Genomic DNA, 24,486 nt, shown 5'->3' on the forward strand with positions numbered 1-24,486 from the left:
GGGTTGATTTAATTTCCCTGTTTCTTCCTCCCTTAGGATTTTCAGACGTTGACCACACGTATGCTCAGAGAACTCAGCTGTTTGACACACTAGTCAACTTCTTTCCAGACAACATGACCCCTCCTAAAGGCAACCTGGTGGACCTCATCACGCTGTAACGGAGCAATCACTGGACATGTGGAAGAGGAAAAAAGCATCCATTTTCAGTATTTTAATTTTTTTACTGCATTGATTGACTGCTGGGATGAAGTTAATATAGTAACCCCTAGGTGTTTGAAAGGGGTTTTATACTTGTATGGTGAATCCCTGGAGCTTTTCCCTTGGAGTAGGTTAATAAAATGTAACTGATGTACTTCTGACTAAATATATATATTTTTTCTGACTTTGGATTTTGAGTTAGCAAATGTAAGATGAAAAGGTGGGGGGAAAAGGAAAAAAATAAAACTCAGTCACACAGTGATCATTTTGCCTGTGGGGGAAAACTGAGATTTGTGAGTCATCTGGGATTAAAGATGATGGGTTTTATTTTGGCTTTCCTGAGGAAGAGGGGGGAGAAGTTTTTCTTTCCTCAGCTGTAGCTAGTCATGATATATTGCTTTGTCCTACAACTCCATCCTCAGCAGCTGAATAACTTGCTGGCAGGACACTGGCACGCATTGAGGTAAAAGTAATTTATGTCTTGAGTCTTGTAACGTCGTGTCGTGGGAAGGCGAGCGCGTGTTACAAACCGTGTGTCTCCTCGCCCCAGAATCAAGCTGACAGTTGTGTCTGGCTGCATCTGAGACTCGATCTAAACTGAGTCCCTACATCCCTATCTTCTGTCCTCTGGAGCCTTCCACTTAAACCTGGCAGGCAAGTGGGAACCTCAGAGAAACCCTTGGTGAAGGGGAGTGCGGCCATCACTCGCACGGGCCCTCTTGTCAGGGATTGATCTCTCTGCTGCTCTGCCCTTCCACTGGGAAACATTGCAGGAGCTCAGCAGAACTGGGGCTTCCACCACACACACCCCCAACCTCTGCAACCTGACCCAGGGTTGGGTGTAGGATTTCTGAAGCAGATTGTCTTCATTCCCGTGTGCTTCTGTGTGCGTTTGTCCGTGTGTCCCTGTACAGAGCATTGCTCCCAACAGCTTGTCTCCTTCCCATGTAGTGCAACTGACTCACTTGTCAGTGCATTCCAGACCTAGATCTGAATGTGAGGGAGGCCTTCTTAGCATAAATCTCTTTGAAAGTGAGCTGATGCATATGTATAGAAAATATATTCTTCCTTGCTCAAAGCCTTCTTTATAATAAACACTGCAAGGGCTTGGTGCTGCACTGTGAAGTGGAATGAAGGACACGCATCCCCAGCACTAGAAACTGTGCATTTGGTGTCAGTGAGCGCTCAGTACACACTGGCAGATGTAAATATTTATATGAGACTGCAAAGCTTTATGTCCAGCAATGTTCATGCCAGGCAGGTATCGTTGCTGCACCTGCCGTGGCCTCACAGCCCCTGTTGGAACTTGATGGAAATCCTGTGTGTGCAAAGATGATTTGGACTCTTGAAATAAAGAGTTGGTCAAGTGTCTTTTTCAGAGCTCGAGTGTCTGCTTGCTTTGATTGCACTGTATTGCCTCTTTATCATGTTCTTTGTGTGACTTTTGTAGTCCTGGTACGTTAGAAATAAATTTTAAAACTCACACTAGTGTTTAATCACTTAGAAAGGAACGATATGTCGGAGGCCGAGCTTTGCTTGTCTTCAGGGAGGACTGTACAATTGCAGGGGTTTTAACCTGTCACTTGAGACTCTTCAGACATTGTACACTTGAGTGGATGGCAAATCACATATCTGGGGAAGACTCCACTCGGTGCAGGAAATGAAATGTGATGAAATTGTTTCTTGGGAACGTGGCAGGTTTTTTTCCCAGTGTCACAGAAAGTTTTACGTCGCTGCTTTATGATGTGCTACCTGTGCTGAGGCTTTGTTAACTAATTAGAGTTTATACACTACAAATGTAGATACCAGGGGAATATTCCAGCTGAGGTCTTGCTTCCATTGAGATGGAACTGATCACTTTTAATGCAACCAACCAAAATGCTGCAGCCCTCTTGTATGTAAAATTTTAGTGCTGTTGTGCTCCTTTATCACTTAATCTCTCTGTGTATCCTCCAGCTTCAGTCAGGTGATGAAATGCTTTTTGTGACAGTTCTCTGATCAACCAGGCTCTTCATAAATTTTCATGCGTGTCCACCTTGAGTGACCACATGAGAAGCCAACAGACAGACCTAGACAGAGCAGACTGGAGAAGTTCAGGAATGCCAAAAGCTGTGAATGGTGTTGCTGGTGAGCAGTGCATCGTGTCAGGTCTGATTTGTGTCACAGAAATTCGATCCAAGCTCGTTGTCCTCTGTGTGGGGGTTCATGTGAAGCCTGGCAGCCCTGGCTCTGAGTTTTGTAGCATCGTGTAAATCGATGGTTTGTTTGAGTTGCTTCTGCAGGACTGACAGTCCCAGCTAACGAGAGCCCTTCAGGATGATCAAATATTGACCTGCCTTTATCCCGAGCGGATCGATGTCGGCTCACGCCAGTGCAGTTCATGGATTACAGCTGGTGATTAACCAGCAGAAAATATTTGCTCAGCCTCAGAGTATTTGTTGAGCAGCAGAGGCACCGTGTGGCCAGAGAGGTTAATCCAAAGGGAAGGCTTCTTGTGGCTTTGCCAAGAGTCTTTCCTTCTCCTCTAGCCCTAAAGCTCGGAATCAAAACTGAATTATTTCTTTGTGCTGGTGTGTGCTGTACTACCTGATTGAAAATCTGATCAAAAATTCTTGAGCAGTGAAGTATAAATTTCCTTTCAAAATCAGCCAGTTATTGTCAGGCAGCGACATAGAGAGTTTGGATTTAATTACATGCAGATCTTTAAAGGTACTGGTGATATTCCAGGAAAGCATTAGATGTGCTCATTACAGAAATCCTGAAGTACAAACAGAAAAGAAACCCAGTGGGTCTGAAAACAACCACCTGAAAGTGTTTCACAGCCCACTGCCATGCGAGGTTATAAATACACAAGCTGTGCGTGAGAAGCCTTTGAACCTCACCATCATTGCTTTGCAGGCTGTGGCTGAGGCTGCTTTTTAGCTTAGGCAAGACAAACATATTCTATTTGCCTTTACCTTGGATTATAAGGTGACTTTGTGTATGAACTTGACACCACATAATCTTTGCACTACAGTAGTTTTCTCTGTAAATTCCATGTTAACTTGTAAATAAGGTATTGCAAAAGAAAGGGTCGTTCCTTGTCAGAGAGGGACTCATTCATGAGGACTGGGGTCTTCAAAGCCAAAGTTCTGGTAGGTCTTTTAAAGCTGGAGGAAGTCAGGGTGGGATAAACTTAATATATCCAGAATTCAGTCTTGGTTTAGCTTTTTAAAAATATCCTTGGAGATCCGTGAGTTTGGTTCTCTGACAGCAGTCTTTATAATATCATTAGTAGATCATCCCTTTGGAAAAATAAGTTGTTCTTTAGGTTGTCCCTGTAGAGTGACATCTTTTATTAGAGTAATGAAGTCCTTCAGAACTGATTTTTTTTTGTCACTTGGATTAGGTAGAATTAAGTGAGTTTGTTAATGTTTGTCTTACACAACTCCTCATAGTAGTCACAAGGCAGAAGTTCTTGAGAGTTCTCCCAAAATGACTTCTCTGAGCAAGTGCTGCTCTTGCAGTGTGACCCAAAATGTTTTCATGTGGCAGAAGGACCTTCTTAGGTGTTGCTAAAACATCAGGAGACTTTAGCCACCTTCTTTAGCCATATTTTTGAGGATCCCACTGATCATTATTGATCCAGGGAGGCCTGAAGGGTGATGCAGAGGGTTCATTGAAAATAATCATGATTTTTATCTTCTGACTCTTTTAGATATTTATGATGTGTTTATTCTTATCATCTCTTTCGAGTATAATGAGGAAGAACTTTGTCTTGGAAAAGTTCAGTTTGCTCTTTCCCTCAATGGCATCTTGTATGGTTGTGTGAATAAACATCTGGAATTTGAGTTCTGTTTGCCCAGGGTGGCTCTGTGTGCACACAAGATACTTGGTAGCTCAGGGATCAGGCTGGAGCTTCCTACCAGAGCATCACTTAGCAAAATCTTACTCTAAATTTGGAAAATCAGTCTGGGAACACCCAATTGGAAAAGCTTTTCTGAGGTATTGCCTTGTCTAGTGGCAACTGGAGTGAAAGTAGGGAATTTTCCTAAAGAGCATAGGAAAGCTTCCCTTTTGTGAATTGTCCTGGAGTGAAAAATGAAACTGCTGAAACTTTTTTGGTCACTGATTATAATAACTAAGCCTGAAAATTTAGGGATTTGAGGATAAAAATTTAGTGATTAAGGGGTCAGTAAGCAAATTATTTGGACCCACCTATTTGCAGGGGGGTGGCCAGGGAATGCCACAGCTTCATCTGTGTGTTCCTTTATTTGGCAGCCACGAGTGTCCAGGTCTCCACTGGCTGGGTCTTCTTCCAGAAGAGGCTCCTTCCAAAGCCGAGTAATGAGTCTGGAAGAGTGTTTTCCATAGGGCTTTGTGGAACAGCTGTTTTCTGAATCATTTTCCTGATGTGTGCAAATTTTTCAAAGGGAGTTTTTTTGTGTGTGACAAGAATCTTATGTTGATCTTGCCCTGCTGTGCCAACCTGTGCCAAGCTGCACTGGGGAGTGATGGATTCCGAGCAGAGTTCTGAGGAACACTTGAAACTTGTTTTGCTGCCCTTGCTGTGAGAAAGATGAGCATTAGTGCTGCTTGTTTCAAATGCAGGAGGGTAACACAAATATTAATGGTTTTCTTGCTGCCTCCTGTCTTTCAGAATTGAGAAAGAAATACTTTTGTAGAGCTTATCAAGTGAAACTTCTAAATTTAATTACTTCTGTGCAACCTACATCTCTGGACAGGCAGCAATTCTGTGGATGTCACACTGTGCCACTTCTGGGGAAAATGGCAAAATTTATTAGATATGATTCCATTCGGTCTCTTTGTTTTTAAAAGTGGAAAAATATCTTGTGAAACCTTGAGCCCCCATGTAAGCTTTGAATTTCAGCTTATTAGTTGGCTTGGAGTTAAGGAATGTTTGGCTATTGTCAAGTGAAGTCCTGACAGTAAAAGCAGTTCATGTTATGTCTCTGGAAGTGCTTGTGTTGTTTTATAGCTGTGTTTATTACAGAAACAGAGGTGGGCCCAGTTAAAAAGGAAAATTATTGGTGTTTTGTTTTAGGGGGAAGATTATAGAAACTCTGAGCGTGGCCTATTTTAATAAGTACATGTGATAATTTGGAGATGGGTCTTATTTTGTGAAAGGAGAGTTTAAGAACTATTTGGCTTGTTCTTGGTATGGATTGTAGTGGTATATAAGCTGTAAATACTGTTGAAATGTAAATGTGCTGTCAGAAGCTTTTTAGTGTATCTCAGCTCCTGTGGGAATGGGAGACCTGATCATATCCTGTCATGGAAAAGGTTATACTGGAAATGATTCAAGCTGTGGTAATGGCTTAAAGGCAAAATCCCTGTTTTACTGAAAGCCTCTATTCTAATGAAAAGTTGGAGTGGAAAAAGTAGGTTTACTGTAGTGGAACCACGATAACAGTCCATGGCTCAGTGCTTGGATAAATTGACTCCAGATGCTTTTGTCTATGGGCAATGGATCCAAATGTGGTTTTGGAGTGGAAGCCAGTTAATGACCTGCTTATTGCTGTTGGAGAGTCCCCCAGGAGAACCTCACAGGCAATGCCAGCAGGTATCCTTTGGCATTCCTGGCAGAGGTCAAAGAACTGGCTGGAGTTTGGGATTATCCACGTGTGCTTTGGTTATACATGTAAACCTCCAAAGAGGTGTTTGTGTGGGTTGGATGTAATTCCAGCTATGTGGCTTAGGTGTGGAGATCTGCAAGGCAGCATCTTCCCCAAGCACGGATCCTGAAGGTTGCTGCTGTCTCCTTTGCTTTTATGGACTCCATTTGGCAGGGATGAACTCCAGACACTTACTGTGACCCAAATTCAGTGCTCTGCTCCCAAACACCCACAGCCACTCGCTGGGGCTGCTGTCAGTGGATCACATCAGTGCCCTGAAATCTTAATTTATACTTGGTGCAGACAGAGCTACATGTTGTCTTGGCTTCCAGCTGTTTGCTCTAAGTCAGCACAGCTTCTACTGATGACCTGGAGACTCTGAGTGCTGTCAGAAATCAGTTCAGCTCCAGTGTGGCATCACAGTTCATTCCTGAAAACAAGAATGTGAGTGAATAGCTCAGAATTGGCTCTATCACTGTAGATTTTTGGGTTTGCTATTAATTTGAAAGGAAAATCTTACCACTAGAAGATGTGATGGTCAAAGCATGGTTCTTTGGTTATTCCCTCATTTGTTCTGACTTTTCTTTCCCTGTGTGGCTGTTCATGCTGTTGAAATGCCTTCAGACTTCCCTGAGTTTATTGGATACCAACTGGAGAATTAGAGGTTAGAGCTGCGTGGTGGTTATTGAGGCATCAGTTTCTCCATCTCTCATCATCCTCTAGTTGCTTCCTTTGCAAAACTCTTTCCTGCTGCCTCTGAAACAGTCTCTGAAACAGGGAGGATCCTTGTGATTTGCATTGTTCTTTCCAGGACTGTTTTTCATCCTGGGGAAGGACAGGGAAGTGTGGGAGCCGATTTCCCACTGCAGCAAGATTTGCTTGTGCCCCTCCCTGACCCCACATTCTGTGCAGGGCTGAGCCTTCCCTCCTGGCCCAGGGTTTGTTTTGCCTGGCCCCAAGGGTGTGGTAGTTGTTCAACAGAAGAAAAAGGCTGATGATACCAACCCTAGAGTTGTCCAAGGGTCCTGCACCTGCTTTCATCACCCCAAATCTTCCAGTGGTGAAGGCAAACAGCTGGTATTGTGCTGGGTGTTTGGTTTATTTCTGCAGTGTAGCAGGGCAGAGGGAATGGGAAGAGAAAGAGGCTTAGGGATAATAGAGCAGTGGCCCATGTGAGATGTGTCTATGGAAGGACTTTAAAGACTCTTTAGAAAGTGCTTCTGCTGTTTGGAGCTGATTTTTTTCACTTGAGCTGGATTCTCTGGCTCTTTTTCAAATGGAAGTGATGCAATACCAGCATCTTGGAGTCCTGGAGCTTCACCTCGAGCTTGGCCCCCTCCCCTGCACCCCAAAGACACCAGAGACACTCAGACTAATTTTATTCTCTCTCATGTCCCTCCACAGCAGTTGCAAGGAAGGCAGATGGGCTTAACCCTGCTCAGACAGAGCAGAGGTGCTGCAGCACCATCAGCTCTTGGATCAGGTCTGGCTGCCTTAAGGGATTGTTGAAACCTAAAACTCTTCTGAGCTTTCTGATGAAAGCTGCCAGTGAGACTGAGGGAGATTAGGAGCTTTTTAATTAATGTAATAGTGGGGAGGCTAGACCACAACAGTGGCTCCAGTGGTTGCTGTCATCTCCACATCCCAAACACCAAGGGGTAGGTTTTTCTCCCCAGTGATGGGAAAATACACTTTAAATATCCTGACTTGGTAACCAAGGGATTCAATCAATTACTCACTGTTTCACTAAACAGAGAAGTGCTGTGGCGTGTGAACAGCAGGGTCTGTTCTTTAAAGAAACCGTTTTGAGGCTGAAAAGTGATAATTTTTTTGAGGTTTTGACAAAAAAAATCAGCTCTTAAAAGGGGAAAATGGAGAACAATTGTGTTGCTGGCTTGGTTTCCCCTCTCATCTCCTATGGTCCTTGGGAATGCAAACTTGCAGTGCAGAGTGAATATTGCCCTTCATCTCCCTCATCATTCCTATTCCTCCTCCCCTCCCTCCCGTTGATCTTTAGATGTGTGAAACACTTTCCACTACAGAAGCTGCTGTGCTGGGTAGTGGAAAAGAAAACAAGCCCCTTGTTATTAGTAGCTGTTACTATTTACTAAAGCTGGAATTTCTGCTGTCTTCCAGCAGACCCTCCTCCACAGCAGGAAATGAGGGGATGCTGGAGAGACCATAAGCCAGAGAAATGAGTTTAATTACACAAACGAATGTGTTTATGGGAGGCTTGAGCCTTAAAGCCCTTGAACTGCACAGACCATTTGCTGAGGGGCAAAAAATGAAAGTCTGTGGGCTCCTTCCCTGTTAATTGGAGATGATATTCCCATCCTTGTGGGCTGCTGGTTGTGTGCATCTTGTGCATTCAGATGCTGAGATGCAGCATGTCTCATTTGGGGAGTTTTGAGCCTTGTTAAACCATTTCCCTTTGGAGCTGTTGCCATTATCCCTCCTTGGTGAGTTGATAGCATGGACAGCATCTGGGTATCTTGGGATCAAACCCCAGGGAGCTGGCTGGACACCACCCCCTGGTTGGGGTGGGTTTTTTGACTGTTGACCTGTTGCCTCTACTCTGATGGTAGCACTGTACAGTGTGGTGGTTTGTTTGTCTGGACCTTCAGTGTTCATTATCTCATCTCTGCACCCTCGTGTGGTCCCCAAAAGCTGGTTATCCCTGTGTAGTGCTGGAAGTGTGAGTGCCCACCCCTTGTCCACAGTTTGGCCCTTTTTGTTCTGTTCTGGCCCCCAGCTCGAAGTGTTGGCCTCTCTACAGCCATTCTGCAGCCTCTGGTGTCTGTCTGAATTCCCACTGGTGTCTGTCCTGCAGTTGTTGTCTGGGACACCTGAGCACAGGAGAGCTGAGCTGACAGGTGTGGACAGCCCCGGGCTGGAAAGGAGCATCCATGGGGTGATGAACACTGTGACCTACTCATGTGTTTTAATAGGCAAATTAAATATTGACTAGTCCTGTGTTGAGCCCATGGTGGTTACAGGAATCATTCCTGGACTCTGGTGATTGCCCATCCCACCCTTTTCTATATGGATGGTCTTTGTTAATTTTCTTCCTTGGCATAAATCATCTTTGATGATTTCTGGGTTGGTGTGTGAGCCCCATGCTGTACATAAATGAATGAGTGATACAAGGAATATCTACAAATGTAGTTATGTTGTATGTAATGTACATAAGGAGAGAATGTATTTTGTTCATTTTTTTTCTTAATAAAAATGTATATGCCAGCAAGAGTGTTTATTTAAGATCTGTTTGTTCACACATCGCATCTGAGAATGGAAAAATGTCTGTGAAGGTCTTGTAGTGGTGGAGAAATTGTGAAACCAGTGGTGCATTATGTCTGGCTCTGTTCCCTGACATCACTGATGAGCAGAGTCAGTGTCCCATAAATCCAGAGTGTTCTAACATTTACAGCACCTTTTATTGAGGAGGAACATGGAGGAACATAAGCTGCTGCAAACCATTGATTTTTAATATTTGATTTAAACCAAATTTCTTTTTTTTCTCTACATAAGCAAGAACTTAACCTTGAACAAAATGTTTTATTTTGGGCACTTGAAGGCAAACTGAGGTGCTGAACTGCCCACGCTGCTGCTGCCCTTGAGTGATGCCACTCCTGGCTTAGGAGTGTGAGGTTTGATTCCCTTCTCCATAGCCTGACCTGAGAGTGAGGAGAGGCTGCAGATCAGGAGTGAGTGGGATGAAATGCAGAAATGAGTTCCCTCTCCCTTCCCTCTATGAGCCTGAAGGCACCAACAGCTCAAACAAATGCTCTGGCTGTGGTGGGGCTGCCCTCACCCACACCAACCCAGCATCCCACCCCTCTGAGTCATCTGGTTTATAAATTAAGGTAAGTTTTCCAGCACTGTCAGACTTCCTTCTGCATGGGATAACTACCAGTTCTTCCATGCCTGGCTACCTTGAAGGTCTGGGTTGGTTTTGCTCCCACTGTTCAATGTTTTCCCATGTAACACCTACAGAGCAGAAAGTTGTGACTGGAGCACAAGCTCTGCCCTGTCCACCCTCTTCTCACTCAGCCAGGAAACGAGTCTCTTACATAAGAATGTTTATTGACAGAAATACATGATGCTTTCAAAATATATTTGTAGGAAAATGCAAGAATAATCTCTACAATCCAGTTCCTCAGTAAATTCCAGTGTAAATCAGACTCCTGTCCCTGTGAGAGATGCTGCTACACAGTACATAAGAGCTCTAGTATATGTGCAAGGTTCAACAGGCAGCCACCTTGGGAATTAGGTTTTCCTTCTCCAGTCCCTGATGGATTATGACTTCTGTGTGTCTTCTGTAGGCAACAGTCACAGTTTCAACCTCATCAGTTGGGTCATGGCACTGAGAGCGGGAGATAAAATGGTCCTAAAGTATTTACACATTCCTCGTGATACTGAAAATAGAAAAGTCTCTTGCAAGGACCTCTGAGCTGCTTGTAAAACTCTCTCCCAAAGGTAAGAGCAATAATCTCTTTGTACAACATGCTGGATGTTAAAGCTGTTTTGGGGGAGAAAAGAGGAGCGTGGGGAAGGGAGGAGGGGCAGGGGGGAAGGAAATGCCTGGGTAGATTTATTTTTTTTTGTTTATTATTTTTGGTCTAACAATTATGGCTACAGCCTACAAAGGGAAGGGTTAAGGCCAAAATGCTCATTGCTGCATTTCCTACCTGATTTTTTTTTCCCAAAAAGAATGTTCTCAACATAAAAAGAAAAAAAAATACTGTTTTCTTTTCCTGTGGAAATAGTTCTTTAAATAGGGGAAGGAAAATCTACTATAAAATATTAGTGGTTTAAAAATATGGTGTCTGGAAAAATAAATAAATGTACAATTCCTATTCAAATATAAATCACTATAAGCACTTGCTGAGCAGTTAATATGTTCACTGGTCTCTGCTCGGGAAGATTTAAGGTTACTTGATCTCAGGCCTTCATAGGGTTCTCTTGGAAAGTCTTTGGACCTGATTCATTAAAAGCACTTTGGCATCTCTTTGCTGGGAAGGGGGAATCTTCAGGCACATGCCAAAGCCCGACTGCCTGGAGATGCTGTGCCAGGGGTGTCCTCATGGAGCAGCAGCCCCGCAGCCACGGCATCGCTGCTGCTCTGTGTTTTCACTGCAGTTATTATCTGGGAAGGACAGAGCCAGGAGGTCACCCACCTGCTGCTCACCTGTCAGGGCAACTGGGAAGCCAGGACACTCGTGGAGGCAATTTTGGATGCCAAGACCGGTTCTCTGAGTCTTGGAGCCACGTTAAAGAGCTGAACTTGATGCTGCCGGAGCAGGGACAAAGCCGTGGCACAGGGTTACCTGGGTGAGAGGTGTCTTCCTGCTTTGTGTCAAATTCTGAGCCCCCACCAGGCTGGCCTTCAGCTTCTCCTTTCTTTTTTAATTTTATTTGACTTTATTTCCCCTCCCCTCCAAAATGACTTCCCCATAGTGCAGTGCACAGTAAGTGGAGTGTGCGGAATACATCGCTAACGAAGAGCAGGAATATTTACATACAAAAATAGAAAGGTTTGAACACTTCAGACTCTGCCCTTCGGTGCAGGACAGAAGGGGGAAGAGCCACTTGTATCTTCTGCCAGCGCCTGTCCTGGGGCTGAGAGAACCACCCCGACCCTCTCCTTCCTGAGTGCTCCTGAGGACCAACTTGACCTGGGTTTCTCCAAGTTTCCCATTGCTTGGCTCTGCTTTTCCCCTCATTCAGGGAGTGGATCCCAATCGTGTTGACTCAGTGGCACAGCCCAAAGGAAATCTCCTTGTTGTGCCTGAGAAGAGTGCAGAGTTTATGACAAGTAGGGGAGAGGCAGGGCTGTGCTCAGACCCTGCTCTATCCGCAGCTCTTCTGGTTTGCAGGGGGCTTGGGACAACCACCATCCTCCTGCTGGGAGATGTGCTCACCCAGGTGACCTGCTGGTCCTCTCCTCTCTTTCCTGTGTGCTGGAGGATGAATCCCTAACTCTGACAGGGCTGAGCTGCTTCATCAGAGCCAGAGCAAAGGTGTGAAACTCTCCCCATCCTTTTAGAGCCACTTACTGGCTTAGTATCACTCCTGTGATAGGGAGCAGAAAACCAGAAACAGCCTCAGTCCAACCATGTTTTTCTTTTCCCCTCTATGGCCTTCAGCAAAGGGAGACCTGGATGACAAGCCCAAGGCTGCAGGACAAAGCCCAGTCCCAACCTTGCTGCTGTGCTGGAAGTTGCTTTGCAGGTCTGGTTTTTTAGTGCCTTGTGAAGAAGACTGATCTTACAAATCTCAAGGGAGGAAACACCAAGGGCTGTACTGGTGGAAAACCCTGGATACCATCGAGCTGCCTGGCTCGTGCCTCTGCTGCTCCTCTGCCTCTTCTGCTGCTCACATGGGAAAACATGAGCACAAAAATCACAGTCTGTGGTGGTGCTCATAACCCGTGGTCTCATGGGAGGATGGATGAAGGCCATAATTCCTGGAAGGCAACTGACCTTTCTGTAGGGAAATGCAGCACCAAAGCTGGACTCCTACACCACAAAACCCCCAACATTATTCCTGGTGTTGCTCTTGATCTCTACACTCATTTCTAAGAGGGATGAACTCAAGGAACGACTCCTTTCCCTCTCCCTGCCCATCTCAGCCCATCCATACAAGAAGCTGCTGCTTCTCTCTTGGTCTCCAAGTGGGTGCAGGATCTGTTCCACAGGCCTGGGTGGCAGGGCTGAGCATCACTTGGCACTGCTGCATCCCTCCCCTCCCACTGGGCCTGGATGCATCCACTTGCCCATGGCACAGCGAGGGAGCTCTTGTGCGTTTTAACCGGCGGTTTGTGGGGAGAGGATGGACACTGGATTAGAAAAGAACAGGCTGTTCCAGCTTTTTCCACTCCATACCTGGGTGTCAGGGAGGGCAGAGTGAACAGCATGGGCCAGAGGGTTTCTCGAGCTGTAATTGCCAGGTGCTGGTTTGCTGTCAGATGTGCTCCCTCTCCCATCCTGTTGGCTTTATTTCTCTTCATTTTTGAGTCGCTCGGTAGCTGAAGGATGCGGTTGGCGTGGTCGGACGTGGGACGGGAGAGGACATGCTTGGAGGAGACACCAGCAGCTCCTCAGGAGCTAAGCCACCCTGTTTGCCCATGGCTGGTCAGGCCTGGTGTGGTAGGTGGGTGGGGGATGGAGGATGCTTGTCTTTGTGTGGCCACCAAAGTGGCTTTTGTTGATGTGCCCCAGAGGTGTCTTCTCATGTCCTTTCCTCTTCCATCCTGCAACCTACATGGTGGCACAAGGGGCCATGATTGGTTCATTAAGGAATTTCCTATTTTTGGGAGGGGACAATTTTGCTTTATTTGGAGATCTGTGTGTGTGTATAGGGATTTAAGGGGTTTTTTTGCAGGGAGTGGTGGTCATTTTTGCTTGATCATGTTCTGCATCCTATAAATGTGTGTCCTCCTCTTCCTCCAGGTCCTCCTTCATGAGCGTGTCGAGAGGAACGATCCAGCTGTCCCCCAGCTCACCGTTGAGGTTCACCTTCTTCTCCTGCATTTCAGAGGAGGTCTCCATCACCTCCAGCGTGGGGTTATCGTGGTAGCCATTCTCCATGGTCTGCAGCTCCTCAGTCAGGCGCTGCTATGAGGAAAAAAAAACCATAAACCCCACTGGAAAACACCCTGGCCATGCTGTGCGTGTCACCTTGGGCCTGTCACCTCCCAGCCAGCCATGACAGGTGCCCCATATAGATTTATATAACTACATATGGAGCCTTTCACAGTGAAGTTGAGGCTGGGGGCAGCGAGGGGGTAGCATGGAGCTAGCAAGAGAGAGACTCTGCTAATGATGGAAGGGAGGAAAGAGCAGCCAGAGACATGTGGAAAACCTCCAGGAGCAGCTCCAGCTTCAGCTGCACCCAGGACCTTGTGAAGAGGTTGAGTATTGCTGCCTCACCCCAACCCTGCATCCCAACAACTGCCTCCCTAACTCCACTCTGCTCTTCCCCTCCCTCTTTCTCCCACCCTGCCCCATTTTAGCTGCTTTATTATTATTCTCCTCCTTGACCCAGGGGCAGGTCCCACCTTGCAGAATCTGCTGGATCTTAAGCATCTCCTTAAGCATCATCCCTCCTCATCCTGGAGCTCTTGGTGGAAACCAAGCAGGGAAAGATGGAAGCAGGCACTTGACCACCCTGGTCCTTTGGTGTGATGTGCTTCAGGCTCCAACTCAACCCTTTGTCTCCCGGCAGACCCCCAGCCCATCCTAATCTTGTATCCCCCTGAGCTCCTTCATCCCCATCCTTCCCTAGAGGAACTCAGTGGGGAACTGCAGTCCTTGGTCAGCCCTTTCTGGGGGAGTGAAAGGCACTCCTATTAAAATCTGCCTCAATTTACAGCTTGGTCTATGACAGTGCTCCTAGTAAATGTCAGGAGAGAGGAGTGGGAGGGAATGCATGGAGAAGGAAAGGGATGGAGAAGGAAAACTGCAGGGCTTGGTGCTAGCAGAGGGGCTGCAAAGGCGCTGCTGGGGGGCCCTTGGGCTGCTCGTGGCAGGAGGAAATGTGGGCAGGGATGGTGGGATGGAAAGCAGAGGACACACCTGGCCTCTCCCAGGGGCTGCTTCCCTTTGGGATCGCTGGTCCAACCCCGGATGGATGGATGGATAGATGGATGCTTGGGCAGCGCTTTCTCCCGCCATGGCAAGGCACCCCTGGGCCGTGCAGCAAGGGGAGGGGGCTTTAAGCTGGGCTTTAGTAGGCTTTAGTCCTGTTAAAAGCTACTGGGCCCTACCAAGCGCCGGAGGTGAGAGCTGAGGGTGTTACGGACGCGGCGCCCGCCCCTCCAACCCCTGTGGTGGAACTCACATTAAAGATCAGGGCCACATGTCCATCATCAAACCCGGGGAGATCAGGGTGGATGTGCTGGGTATTTCCAAGGTAAAAACAACAGAGGGGGAAGGGAGGGAGGGGAGGGTTGGAGAAAAAAAAATAAAATAAAAAAAAAGCTTTCAAGTCATTTTTGGAAAAAGCAGCAGGAGGAAAATAAAATAAACCACCCAAAAACAAAGCCAGGAAGGAGAAACGTGTTTTGTTTTTCGGAACTTGCATCCCTTGCTTTGCTTGTGCTACTTTACCCTGTGCCTGGTGGGAATTTACCTCCAGAACATCCAACTGGGACTGGTCCCATTCCTCTGCATCAGGTTATTTGAGGGACATCCATTCCCATCCCTAAAAATACCCTATTTCTATCTGTTTTCTGAGCAATGTGTGGCAAGAGTGTAATGCTGCTCCCTGTCCCTGCTGGGATGTTTTTCACCCCAGGCAGGGAGTTTTCATCCAAGGGATGATGAAACCCCAAGGGGATGACAACACAAGTCAAACATCATTGAGGTCTTGCATCCTTCCCCATTTCTTCCCAAACAATCAAGCCTTGGAAGTACAGACAATTCTGATGTTGGTGTTGGTTTGCTCTTCCCTGCCTCCTGTGTTCATCTCCTTTACACTGCAAATATCTAAAGCAAAGGCTGCCTTAACCCTGAGGGGTAAAATTTGGGATCCCTGGGGAAGGATGAGCTGGTCTGGGGGAAAATGACTTGAATGCAGGAGTTTGTTCTCCATTGGGAGGGTGGTTTACTCTGTTTGCATAATTTGATCTCCCCCCCCCACCTCCCCTCTTTCTGTTCATGTCTGTTCTGGAGCTGAATCCTCAGCAAGAGCAGCTGGGACCAATGAAAACCTCGGTGCTGGTGCCACAGGGTGCAGGAATGGCCAGTCCTTGCAGGTGAATGATGCACTAAAATCACCCAGAATTGCTTCCTGAGATAAAAATTACACTATTTTCTTCTTCCATCTCTGTTCTTCCTTAAATCCTCCTGCTGCTGCTCTGAAATTTGGCCCTGGCCCAGCTTCTGCAAAGGCTGAGCTGTGCAGTGTCGATGCCCTCCTGCAGACATTCTCCTTGCTCCCCACCACCCTGCAAACAGCCTCAGTCTCCCTGGCACCCCTGGGAAGGCATCAGGGTGATTCTGGGCACCCAGCCCTTCTCACTACTCATAAAATACTTCAAGAAATTTCTGGAGGGTGTATGGATGATTTTGGAGTGGGGTTTTGGGTTAAGAAAGCCTTTCTTGTTGAAATTATGACCCAAGGATGCTGCTCTGCTGCCCTGTGCCCTGGGTGTGGCAGCAGGGATGGGTGCTTCTTATCATTGTACCCTATTGCCAGCTTCTCATATTTCTGCATTTCATCCTGGCTGCTTTCACCCCCAGGGAGCAGCTTCTGCCCCTCTGGAGCACCCACAGCACTCAGGCAACCAACCCTTGAGCAACACGTGAGGGTGGTGCCCGCTGAGCAAGCCAGGATGTCTCCACCAGCAGGGACAGCAACACTGATGAACCTCAATCTCCTGAAGGTGATGAAAAGCTCTCAGGATACCTGTCCCACCCCCTGCCACCTCACCTGGTCCTTCTTTTGGGAGAAGCGCTGGTGGCAGCAGCCGTAGATGGCGGCGACGAGCAGCAGGGACCCGGCCAGGGTGACAATGGTGATGATCAGGGGGGTGCTGAACTCGTCGTTGATTATCATGTCCTTGTCTGCTTTGTCACTGGTGATGTTGGCGATGCTGATGCCGAGCTGCCACAGAAGGGACAGGTCAGGCTACTGAGGCACCACCTGTGGGGTGACCAGCAGCCCTGTGGCAGGATAGGCCCACCCTGATAAGATCTAAAATCCAGCCAGAGAATGCATCCTATGCAAGCCACGTGCAGGCTCTCAGACAAGCTCAGCTGGTGCCAGGGTGCTGACTTGGTGATAAAATGTGCTAAAACCATCCCGGTTCACCAGACTTTGGATACACATCCTGTTTTTGAAACAGGATTTGACAGATAAATTGGTCTGCCGGCCTATAGATCTGTGACTACCAACCACTTTACACTGTGAAAGTCTAATCCCCTTTCATACAGGCAGGTTCTTCTGACATAACCCTTCTTGGGGTGTGTGGAGATTCCTCACCTTGCTGGGGACACATCTTGAGGTTGACAGAAAGAGATTTTCCCACAAGCACTGGTTTGGGTGAGTTACATCAAATCTCTACTTATTAATTATTTCCTTTTTGCCAGCATTAATATAATTGCTTTAATACTTGCTTCGATATTCTGTTCTATCTTATGCTATAACACTTTATGCTATATTACACTCTACTAGTAGATTTTAGCTTTTTATATTGTGCAGTAAATAATTCTGATTAAGATATTTGTCTGATCATTTGTAATAATAAATTCATTTTATATAAATATTCTCATTTTGCCAACCATTACAAGCTGCGAGACAAAGTGGTTCAATCCCACCTCTGTAATTCCTTAAATGTGAACCACTGACATAATCCTAAAGGCTGAGGTTGGATCCAGCCACACCTGGACTCCTCTTTAAGAAGGGGTTTGGAAAGCAAAGGAGACCTTTCTGCACCTCATGACTCAATGGCAGGGCTTCTTTAATTAATTTTGTCTAAGCCTTCCACTCCCACCCATGACAAACTCACCTCCTCTAACTTGTCCTTCGTCTCCAGCTCCTCCAGGATGTGTTCAGGGTGCAAAGGAACTGGGAGAAGAAAGAGGCTGCAATGAGCACAAGGTGGGGGGACAGGGGGCACTCTCCCCTGGTCAGTGGGGTGATCCCCTTTCTGGAGGAGGTGGATGAAGCCAACCCTTTTAGGTGCTTCACAGCCAGACAAGGAGCCAGGATCTTTTGGAAGGGGACACCCCCCAGTCCCCACCATCCCCCAGCCCCAGTGGGTTGGGGATATCTCCATGGGGTGGTTTATGAGGCAGACCAGTTAGAGGCTGTAACCAGCTCCTTCAGGCCATGCCACAGCAGTGCAGGATTAGTCCCCAGTGCCCACCTGCCTTGCCTGAGGGTAGGTGTTGGAGGCTGGACTCCCCTCCTGACTCCTGCCCTGATGACAAGGAAGAGGAAGGTGGTGCTCAGGCCTTCCTGCCCTCCTGTTATGGCAGCAGAATGTCTCCATCTGCCCAGCACCCTGGTCATACACCAACATTTGGGCATCCCAGGGCTGAGCTGCATTTCCCCAAAGGGCTGTGATGTGGGCAAGAAACTCCTTCCTGTGGCTCCTTGGGGCAGGATTTGAATGGGGCACTGGATTCCAACCACCTGGGAGGAATTTTTCATCCTGGAAGCTGCCCCCTACCTTTACACATCATGGATCGGGGAGGGATCTGGTGCATTCCTGGGAGAGAACAGCTCATTTCTGAGGTCACTGTGCCTCCTCAGAGCCAATGAGATGGAGTAGCCCAAGGAATGGAGCCCCTTGGCCAAGTTCCAGTAGACCTGAGGGTTCTCCCAAGCCTCCATCTGCATCCCCTACCAGTCCCACCCTTTCCTAGTCTGGGTAGGAGGGTGGAATCATACTCACCATGCAGGACCACCTGCATGGACCAGTGCTGGGACTGGGGCTCTTGTGACATCAGTGTCACCGTGCACGTCTCCCTGGAGGCGTTGAACACGTGCCAGCTCGTCGAGCACAAGCTCTCAAAGAAGGAGATGTTGGCACTCGCAGTCCTCCACTCATCCTGTGGTGACAGCAAGGGTCAGCACTGTCCCCCTCCCCCAGGACTGCCCAGGAACACCTCGCCCCATCTCCAGGGATGGGAGATGTCCCGTTTCTTAAGAATGAGCCCTTCAAGGGAATGCAGAATGTGGTGCTCAGTGCCACAGTCCAGTTGACTTGGTGGTGTTCAGTCATAGGTTGGACTCAGTTATCTCAGAGGTCTTTTCCAACCTAATTCACCCTGGGATTCTGTGATCCTCTCTCATCCCTCTGCACTGCCCAGCTGCCGCTGGCCCTCCCAGGGAACAGGAAAAGTTTAAAAGTAGTTTCTTTACGAGCCGCCGAGCTCTTGGCTGCCGTTCCCCACCGGGGCCCTGCACCAGCCTTATCTGTGAGCTGCAGCTTTCGGCCTTACAGGAATAGCAGGTCCCTGAGGGAAGCAGGACGGGGGGGCTGGGGAGGCTGAGGGGCCACACTGGGAGCAGGGCAGGGCTGGGCAGCCCCGCTGTCCCCTCACAGGCACCTTCAGCCTTTCTACTACCTGCATTTCTACCCTCTGTCCCCACCAGCATGGAGGGTCCTCCCTAGAGCTTCCCAGCTGCTTTGTGAGGAAGAGCAAGAGACAGTGTCTTGGTTTTGGACAGAATCACAGAATGGTTTGGGTTGGAAGGGACCTTAAAACATCATTTAGTTGCACACCCCTCCCATGGGCAGGGACACTTTCCACTTGGCCAGATTCCTCCAAGTCCCATCCAACCTGGCCTTGAACACTTCCAGGAATGGGGCATCCACAGTTTCTTGGAGCAAACTGGAGCATCCCTGGGGGAAATAGCCTGGTCAGCTCCACCCACCAGTGGAGCCCACATTCCGTCTGAGATATTCCAAAGGCTTCTTGTATCTGCTCAGGGCTTTGTAGCAGCTGAAAGCTCACTAAGGTATAGATGATCACCCTTCTGCATGCACAGATCCCAAGGTGTGGATGTGGCACTGAGGGACAAGGTTTAGAGGTGGATTTGACAGTGCTGAGTTAATGGTTGGACTCAGTGATCTCAGAGGGCTTTTCCAACCTTAATGATCCTATGATTCCATGCACAAACCTGGCCCTCACAGGGGTTATATGCAAAATGCTCCTCCGTGCACAGATGCTCATGCACAAGGTCTCGCCTGTGTGTAGAAGTCCTCAATCCGTGCTGAAACCAGGTGTCTGGATGGGAAAGTCTCTGCTCCTGCCAGCTCCATCACCCCAAACCTCCCTGCACCGGCAGCATCCTGCTTGCTGCACCACAAGGATGGGAGCTGCCCGGCCGAGGAAGGCACCTAATCTCACCCATCTTATCTAAATATTTGGGAAGCAGCACTGGAGACAGGAAGCACTTGCCGGGGCGGAAGGTCGGTCGGGGGTACAGTGCGAGGGCGAGCTCAGCACCGCGAGGCCCCGCCTGTCCTTTCACTTTGCACCGGGACAAACCTCTCCCAGGTCTCTCGGGTGTTGTACCATCCCAGGTGCGTTCCCGGGGAAAGAGCTGCGTGGGAAATTTGCCCCCAGGCAGCAAGACGAGACTGTGGCGAGGTGGCATTCCCTAGAAAGCTGGTTCCCAGCAGGACAGGGAGGAGGGGGCTGTGTCTCGGTCGTGGCGGTGGTTTTATCGCGTCTGGACGCTGGGTTGTGCTCCTACACTTGGAATGTCCTGTGGCTGATCAATCCCTGGCTGCGCAGCACTTTCTGCTCGGCAGAGGCAGGGAAAGCCTCTGCTGCCTCCCTGCATCCTCTTTCCCCGCGTTTTGCCGCAGCTCTGCCTTCCCCCAGCCCTTAATAACCCACTTCTCTCCCTGCCACCCTGTGGAGGGGGGGAGAAAAAGCTTCTAGAATTCTTTTTTTTTGGGGTGGGAAGGAAGATTGGATCAAGGATAAAAACCAGCTGAGCACTGAAACCACTCCGGTGCCAGGTGGCGAGCGGTGCCTGAACCCTTTCCGAGGCTGAACTGGAGGGGCTGACCCTCTCTCCAGGGTTGGAGAGGGGCAGGGAAGGCTGCTGAGCCGGCAGGGATGCCCTGACAGCTCCCCCCTCCGCGGCCGGAGCCGCTCGCATTCCTTGGCCGGAGTTGAGAGGCGCTGCCGAGCAGCTCGAATCCGGTTCCCACACTGGCGGGGACCTAAAACCAACATCCCCGAATGAGGTAACAGCACTTGAGTCAACAAACCACCCCCGCCAGCTGGACGGGGCGAGGGGGACCACGACCCTGCTCGGCGAGGGGGACCCTCCACCTGCTCCGGGGAATGTCCTGCTGACCCCAGACTGGTGGGTGTCACACAGAAATTCCCACAGTGCGGGTCAGGTGCTCCTGCTGTTGCTTTTGTATCCCCTTCTGCAGCAGGTTCTGGTGCTCCCCAGCACCCACCGAGTCGGCTCCTTGGGCACATCCACAGCCTTGTGGAGGACACGGGGAAGGAGGGACAGTGACTCCCCGAGAGGTGGCCACAGGTTGTGTGGCTCAACAAGAGCTCAGGCTACACCAGCCACCTCTGACATCATCACCTCTTGCCTCACCTCACTCATTTTGGGGTTGGGATGAGGAGCAGGGCACCCATCCACCCATCCATACATCCATCCCTTCCAAGGAGGGAGCAACCCAGGCAGCAAAGAAGAACCCAACTGGAAATACACTTGTTAGACCGACCTTGGTAAAAGTCATGCTGTGGAGTGTGAGGCACTGAGCTAGTAAGTCTTATTTAAAAACTCATTAGGATCCTGCTGTAATCAAAGGAAGGAGAAGGAGAGGATGGGGGAACATGGACCAAACTGTTCATTGCTGGTTCAAAGCAGCCCCTGAAGAGGAAGTTTGCAGGGAACCAACCAGCCCATCAAATACCTTCAGTCTACAAAGTGGTACCAACTGTACATTTGCCTTTTTTTCTAGGATTTACAGTTTGAGTTTCTTATTTTTTAAAATTTTTTAGATTTACTGCAGAAACTGAGGTGTGATGGGGTGAAATGTCTGCAATTCCTGGGTTCAATCCCAACTCTTTCCTAGGGTCTCTACACCAATGTTGCTGCTCCACGAGCCCAGCCATGGAGTGGGTGGCTGCACAGTGCCCTCTCCCTTGCCATGTGTTATCTGGACATATCCCCCACGTTGCCCTTGATGCTGCCCTGGCTTCTTGCTGGATCCGAGTTTTTAGTACAATGCTGTCCCAACTCTGGCTCGTTCTTGCAGACCAGGATTGGAGCTGCTCCTGGAACACTTCTCCTTATAGCACACACTTTCCTGTTTTCCCACGGGTTGTGAGACGCAAAGGATTTTTTCACTTTGCTGTCAGGATTTGGCTGGGGACGTGTTTACCAGGCCTACAAAGCAGGGAAGGCAGATAGTGCCACTTCTCCCTTCTCTGCTCCGCTTGGGAGGGATAAAATCGCCCGCAGTTTTCGGGAACACGAGTGGAAAGTTAATGGGGGGAGTGGTTTTGGCAGCTGAGGAGGGCGATGCCATGGGAGGATGCACCCTTGGAGCCTCTCTGTGTCTGTTTGGAGGCATAACTGGCATTTTGCACTCACAGTGATTCGGCTCATTAGTACACCCAGAGGAATCAAAGGGAAACGGGGAGCAGACTCGCCGCTCACCAGCTCCAACACTCCATTGCCCAGGGGAGTGGACACAGAGGAGTGATGGATGAGGCAAGGCTGGGATGATTGCCCATTCCCTAACTCACCAGTGCATTGCTGCTCCCAAAAAGCCTCCAGCAAAGCCATGGGAAAGACAGTGGCCCCATGGAAAGAGATTGAGGTGCTGGAGCGGGTCCAGAGAAGAGCAACAAGGCTGGAGAAGGGACTGGAGCACAAGTGCTGTGGGGAGAGGCTGAGGGAGCTGGAGGTGTTTAGCCTGGGGAAGAGGAGGCTCAGAGGTGACCTCAGCACTGTCTAGAACTGCCTGAAGGGAAGTTCTGGCCAGGTGGGGCTTGGTCTCTTCTCCCAGGCACTCAGCAATAGGACAAGGGGGCACGATGGGCTCAAGCTCTGCCAGGGGAAATTGAAGTTGGAGAGCAGAAAAAAATTCTTTGCAGAGAGAGTGCTCAGGCATTGGAATGGGCTGCCCAGAGAGGGGGTGGATTCTTGAACCCTGGAGGTTTTTAAGGTGAGCTTGGCCTTGGCACTGAGTGCCATGATCTGGTAAAGGGACTGGAGTTGGACCAAGGGTTGGACTCGATGATCTCAGAGGTCTTTTCCAACCCAATCCATTCTATGATTCTATGATAACTGTGCCCACAAGAAGGGGAGAAGCATAAACACCATCATGATCTTAAGTCCTTACAGGCTCCAAAATTAGTCTTGTTAATCTGATTAAATGTTTTTCTGTATTCAGTATAAAGTTTGATGAGAAGTTTTCCCAGCATGAACTTGAGGCCATGTGGACACTGCACAGGGAAAGGGGTGGTCTCAGGAGAGACTCTCCTGCTGGGACATCATGGTCCCTCCTCTGAGTCATCCTCAATGCAAAGAACATCTTCACTTCTGCAGGTGTGTGGGCAAGGAGCACTTGCAGCCAGCAGCAGCAGCAGGAAGGTGATGACCATGAGATGGCAGCAGACAGGTGCTTCCCCTCCTTCATGAGCACCTATCAGCATGTCCAAGCCCTCTCCAGGGCTGCCAGGCAGGGCCACCACCAAGGCACAGGGAATTTCAAGAGCTGCTGTGTAAGCAGGAATGATTGTGCTCATCTCAGCCTGTGTCTCAAGAGGTTTTATGAAAAGTGTGACTTCACTTGGTGAAGACATAGAGAGTGATAGGACTAAGGGGAATGGTTTTAAATTAAAAGAGGAGAGATTTAGATTTGATACTAGGAAGAAATTCTTGACTGTGAGGGTGGTCAGCCCTGGCACAGATTGCCCTGCTGCCCCATCCCTGGAAGTGTTCAAGTGTTGGACGGGGCTTGGAGCAACCTAGTCTAGCAGAAGGTGTCCCTGCCCATGGCACAGGCTGTGAGAAGGTCCCTGAAGTGCCAATTTCCCAATTATTACACTGCCAGAAACCAGGGCACTATAATGCCAAAACCTACCCCGAGTCCTACCCACAGCTCAGATCAATGCCATCACTCTGTCAGGACCTCACCAACCATATGATGGCGTCTCTTCCCCTTCACCATCAACTTAAAACCTCATCCTATTTAGAAGTTATCAGTATATTGCATCTTCCCTATTACAGGAAACTCACAGTTTCCACAAGAACCAGTTGGAAGGTGGATATCCCTCAGGAAGAGGAGCAAACAGTGCCCACCCTCCAGAAGGGGGCTTGGTGTGTAGTGTGTGTTGGGCTCTCCTGTCCCAAGCCTTGGCACTACATTTTGCTACTCCCTGGTCCTGTACAGGGTCCAAAACAAATTAAGTGGAGTTTTTTGCTCTCACTTTAGACTTCTATGAGAGCTGATACAGCATCAAGGAGCATAATGAGTCCCAAATTCCAGCTCCAGTGCCTTCAAGTTGCTCTGCAGTCAGATGCTGCCCCACCCCAGTGTGAGGTTGCAAGATCTCACTAAGTGCACAACAACTGTGGAGGAACAACACATTTTTTTCTTGGGTTTTGGAACAAAATTTCAGTCCCTCAATTAAGGCAAAAAGGTTATCCTGTTTGTATTTACACAAGGAAAGATGTGCCCTTTACAATTTCCCATTTAACTTTTTGTAAGACCTGTGTGGGCTCAGCTGGTCCTTCAACTTGAGGAAGGCCACATGGACCTCTTCTCCTCCTGCCATTTGCCCAACTCGGTGACACTACTGAGTGTGGGTTTGCATTCACCTTTTCACATTGGTTGCATCTTATTTTGATGAACTTACTCTCATTTCTGAGCATTTTCTCAAGTGCTCAGAGCAGCAACTGATCTCCAACCACAACCCAGCTGCTAATTAATCCTCCCTGAGAGTCCAAAAAGGTGGTACTTACACAGGTTTTGGCTTCTTTCAGCTCCATGGTGAGCCAGTTATTTTGCACATCTACAGGTGCACCTTTTGCATATTTACAGATGACCTGGAAAGACAGAAGAAAAGCAACTCTCAATGGCTGAGCAATTTAGAAGGTCAGCTGGTCACTGATTTAACTGCCCCAAGCCAGGAGACACCCAACAAAAGCTCTGGTCCATTTTATG

The 24,486-nt window shown here is 48.5% G+C and overlaps 2 protein-coding genes across 3 annotated transcripts in view; one reads left to right on the forward strand and one right to left on the reverse strand.

Annotated features, from left to right (window-relative positions):
* The window catches only part of MKLN1 (muskelin 1), a 100,805-nt gene extending 100,453 nt beyond the window's left edge, over positions 1-352 (forward strand). The window contains exon 18 of the mRNA XM_071552878.1: positions 37-352. Within this exon, the coding sequence (XP_071408979.1) occupies positions 37-158 (122 nt within the window). The 3' untranslated portion in view covers positions 159-352. The remainder of the gene's footprint in view (positions 1-36) is intronic.
* Positions 353-9,882: 9,530 nt separating this feature from the next.
* PODXL (podocalyxin like) overlaps positions 9,883-24,486 on the reverse strand; it is a 51,317-nt gene continuing 36,713 nt past the window's right edge. Inside the window, exons 4-9 of one of the 2 annotated variants that reach the window (XM_071552880.1) lie at positions 24,285-24,368; positions 18,217-18,373; positions 17,326-17,384; positions 16,248-16,421; positions 14,655-14,711; positions 9,883-13,426 (exon numbers count right to left, since the gene is read on the reverse strand). In XM_071552880.1, the coding sequence (XP_071408981.1) occupies positions 13,235-13,426; positions 14,655-14,711; positions 16,248-16,421; positions 17,326-17,384; positions 18,217-18,373; positions 24,285-24,368 (723 nt within the window). In that variant the 3' untranslated portion in view covers positions 9,883-13,234. Of the gene's footprint in view, positions 13,430-14,654; positions 14,712-16,247; positions 16,422-17,325; positions 17,385-18,216; positions 18,374-24,284; positions 24,369-24,486 lie in introns of both variants that reach the window. The other variant, XM_071552879.1, reaches the window with a different exon arrangement.

The sequence above is a fragment of the Pithys albifrons genome, chromosome 3 (assembly GCF_047495875.1).
Source record: "Pithys albifrons albifrons isolate INPA30051 chromosome 3, PitAlb_v1, whole genome shotgun sequence".
NCBI lineage: Eukaryota > Metazoa > Chordata > Aves > Passeriformes > Thamnophilidae > Pithys > Pithys albifrons.